Raw genomic sequence first — 3,544 nt, 5'->3', positions numbered from 1 at the left:
TGAATATTTTTCATAGATTAAAATTTTGAATATGTTCGTAATAGTGTAACGATATACGATGCTTTAAATGTGTTTGTTTTTTAGGAATTTTAAATTTATGATAGAAAATGTAGATGAGTGAGTGTATTACTATCAGAATTTTCTTTACTATTTATAGCCTATATATGCATAAAATGGTAATAGTCTCATCTAATTTTAGAAACAATAACATGCTATATGTGTGGCCTGTGGGCGTGTGTATGATCACTTACTTTGTTCCAAGTTTTAACTAAAAGCTGATATGATCTACTCTTTTCGACAAAAAAGAAGATTTATCTTCAACCATAAATACATCTATCCTTTTGCGTTTCATCAAATCAAATCTCCCATTGTCCCTTCTTAACTAGAAATCCAATAAAGACAGAACAATAAACAAAATACAAAATCCCTTAAAACTGATCATAGTCTTTCTCTCTCCTCCCATACCCCATCAAATCTTTGATATTACTAACAGTCAGTCCAAAATATATTTATATAAGAAGGCAAGAGAGTCTAGAAGTACTAGGAGTAGAAATAGGGCAAGCACTTGTGTTGTAGGAGGCTACTACTGCTTTTGTTCTCAGCTAGGTTGCTTATCGAACTTGAAGATGAATCTGAACCACCCATGTTTATGTTAGAATTAGTGCCTGTTCCACTAATCATTTGCTTCAAATCCCCAGGCACATTGTAGTAATTATAATACCCTTGTGTGAAATCCCCACTGTACCCTTTTGTCCTCTGGTCAATGTGGTGGTCTATCATCATCATCATCATTATCTCTTCTTGCTTCATCATAGTCTCTGATCTCTTTCCATTGACGTCTGAGGAGAAGCTGGTGTGGTTGTTGTAGTGATCACACATATTGTGGTTGAGCAAGAAACCACTTGTGCCCGAGATGTTGCTGTCCGAGAGAGAGAGATCTTGAGGATAATTAGGGTTACTATAAGGAAGGACCATCTGTTTGTCGTCAGCTTCAAAGCCATTGATGTTGGAGAAGAGGTATTTTGTTGGGTCTTGATTAGGGTTTTCAGCGTACGGGTTATAAGAAGAAAATGGGATTGTTGCTGATGGGGTTAATGGTCTTTTCACATCCTGAGAATTAGGGTTTAGATAAGGAGAAGCCATGGCTGATGATGAATGAGAGGAAGAAGAAGAAGAAGACAAGAGCTTCTTCCTTAGCTTTGTATTCCAATAGTTTTTTATGTCGTTGTCTGTTCTTCCCGGTAGATGAGCTGCTATTATTGACCACCTATAAGTTTCAGTTCATGTATATCAGTAATTAATGTTGGAGAAAAATGTTGCAATCTAGATGAATAAATGGTGCTCGTAGTTTTTGACTAAAACTATGAATAAATGTTGCTCGTGGTTTTGACTAAAATTATGACTAAATTATACTAAGCACGTTGTGAACTACTTTGATCGTTAGTTCCAAAATTACACATAAATTCAAAATATATATATTGCTAGGAGAAAATACTTTTTAATAAGATTAATTAAAGGAAAGTGAAATAATATTTTCTTTAAACCTATTTGAGTAGCTAGATAACTTTTTAAGAGGGACCTTCATAAGCAAATGGACAACAAACGATATCAGCTCTGTATTTTTAGTGAGGATCTTACTTAATATAATTTACTTCTTATAATCAGAGATATATAGTTGTATATATAAATAAAAATACTTTAATAGAGAACCTGCTTCCAATGGCAGCGAAGAGGCTAAAAATTATCCTGTCTTCTTCCTCAGAGAAGTCACCATGTTTTATGTTTGGTCTCAAATAGTTAAGCCACCTCAATCTACAACTCTTCCCACATCTCCTCAAACCTTAAACCACCACAACAACAAAGAATGGCATAAGCTCTTGTTTTGGGATGAGAAGCTCGAAAAGGTGAACCAGGAGATTGGTTTTAACTAAGAACATGTAATATGAACTTACCGGCTTTGAGAGGGAGAGAGATCCAATTTCCACCATTACCATACTTCTCAATGTAATCTCTAAGCTTAGAGTCTTCCTCAGGGGACCAAGGCCCTCGCTTCACTTTTGTCTTGTCGCAACATGGAGCTCTTCCCATTTATCCCGTTAGTGTGTTGAAGTTTGATAAAGAGAAGAAGAAAAGAAAAGGAGAGAAATCGTTCTCTTACTTGCCTTTTTTTAGGAAGGAGCTTTTGTGTTTATGGAGGAGTGGTTGAATTTGTGCCCTTTTAATAAGAGACTTGGATTTGGACTCACCCTATCAATTATTATTATTATATGTAGAACCAATAATTTTATATTTCATTTTGTTTCGAAAGCTATGGGTGTGGAGAAGTCAACATGATTGACATGCATGCATATTCAATTATTCATTGTGCCTGTTTGAAAATCGCGCTTTGTTTTGATGAAAATCAAATTAAATCAACATATGACTATTCAAAAAATAAAGTTTATGTGACCGCTCTTGATTCTTCGATTTTAGTATAACTCACTCCTCTTTATCTCTTTCTAGCTAGATCTTTGTTATTTATGAGGATCTCACTATCTTTTCTTATTATCAGGGTTATCATGAAATCTTCTACCGAAATCTCTCAAAATGCAAAAAAATATATTACTCAAGACATCCACAATATTAAAACCATAACTAAAAGCGTTTTGAAAAAGTTCGAACTCTTGTATTTTACCACTTTTATCTGATTCGTCACCCTAGTCTTTTATTGTCAAATATATATATAATTTTCTGTGTATCTACATATTTTTATATATGTTATCAGCAATATTAAATATGTGGTTGAATTATAGATTTAACAAATAAGGTGTGCTTCTAAAGTATTTTGTGGTACCTGTTTGTCTTCAAGTTTTATTCTTTTTGTAGATGTATAGTAATCCAAAGTTCCAAACAATACATCTAAACGATATTTTTTATATATTTATCATTAGGAGTGCAAAATATTCAAAATGATCAGTAGTGTTGAGGCTGAAAAGAAATAAAAAATCACTAACGAAGATCATCAGCAGGTTCCATGATTTGATCATTCGTCAAACTATTTTCATAATTATACATATTCAACTCTTTTTTTTTTTGTTGGACACAATTATTCATATTCAACTATAGTTTGTATTCATCATGAATTTCAAAAGTGAAAAGGAAAAAGAGTTCTCAAGTGGTAGTGATATGATATTACATGGATAAAAGAAAGAAAACATCTTAGATGAGGAGACTGCATTGAACGGACCAGTGAACTATATAGAACTGTCTGATTATAAAGTGACAAGAAAACAAAACCTCATTTTTGTGATATTCCAATTACCAAAAAATTATCATCACGAGTTGACTTGCCAATGTTGTTTTCATTATTACATTTAGTAAAGTGCCAAAAGAACCCTTCATAATTATTCATTCGTACAACTTTGATAGACACTTGCATGCATGAATAAATCAATAAATATATTTTGCACACACATATAAATATATTTCTATGTGAATTTCATGATGATCAGTTGTAAATTTGGACCGACTAATCAACTTCAGAGATAATGACCCATCAATGGGT

At 32.9% G+C, this 3,544-nt stretch overlaps 1 protein-coding gene across 1 annotated transcript; it reads right to left on the bottom strand.

The window, feature by feature from the left end:
• Positions 365 to 2,173, bottom strand: LOC104706600 (transcription factor RAX1-like). The gene is made up of 3 exons (XM_010422795.1): positions 1,953 to 2,173; positions 1,711 to 1,840; positions 365 to 1,267 (listed from the first exon to the last, which is right to left on the bottom strand). The coding sequence occupies exons 1-3, from the start codon at positions 2,086 to 2,088 to the stop codon at positions 541 to 543; spliced, it is 993 nt and encodes a 330-aa protein (XP_010421097.1). The 5' UTR covers positions 2,089 to 2,173; the 3' UTR covers positions 365 to 540.

This window comes from Camelina sativa, chromosome 8, assembly GCF_000633955.1.
Source record: "Camelina sativa cultivar DH55 chromosome 8, Cs, whole genome shotgun sequence".
Lineage (NCBI taxonomy): Eukaryota > Viridiplantae > Streptophyta > Magnoliopsida > Brassicales > Brassicaceae > Camelina > Camelina sativa.
The sequence above is the reverse complement of the archived record's forward strand: the minus strand, read 5'-3'. Positions and strand labels throughout refer to the sequence as shown.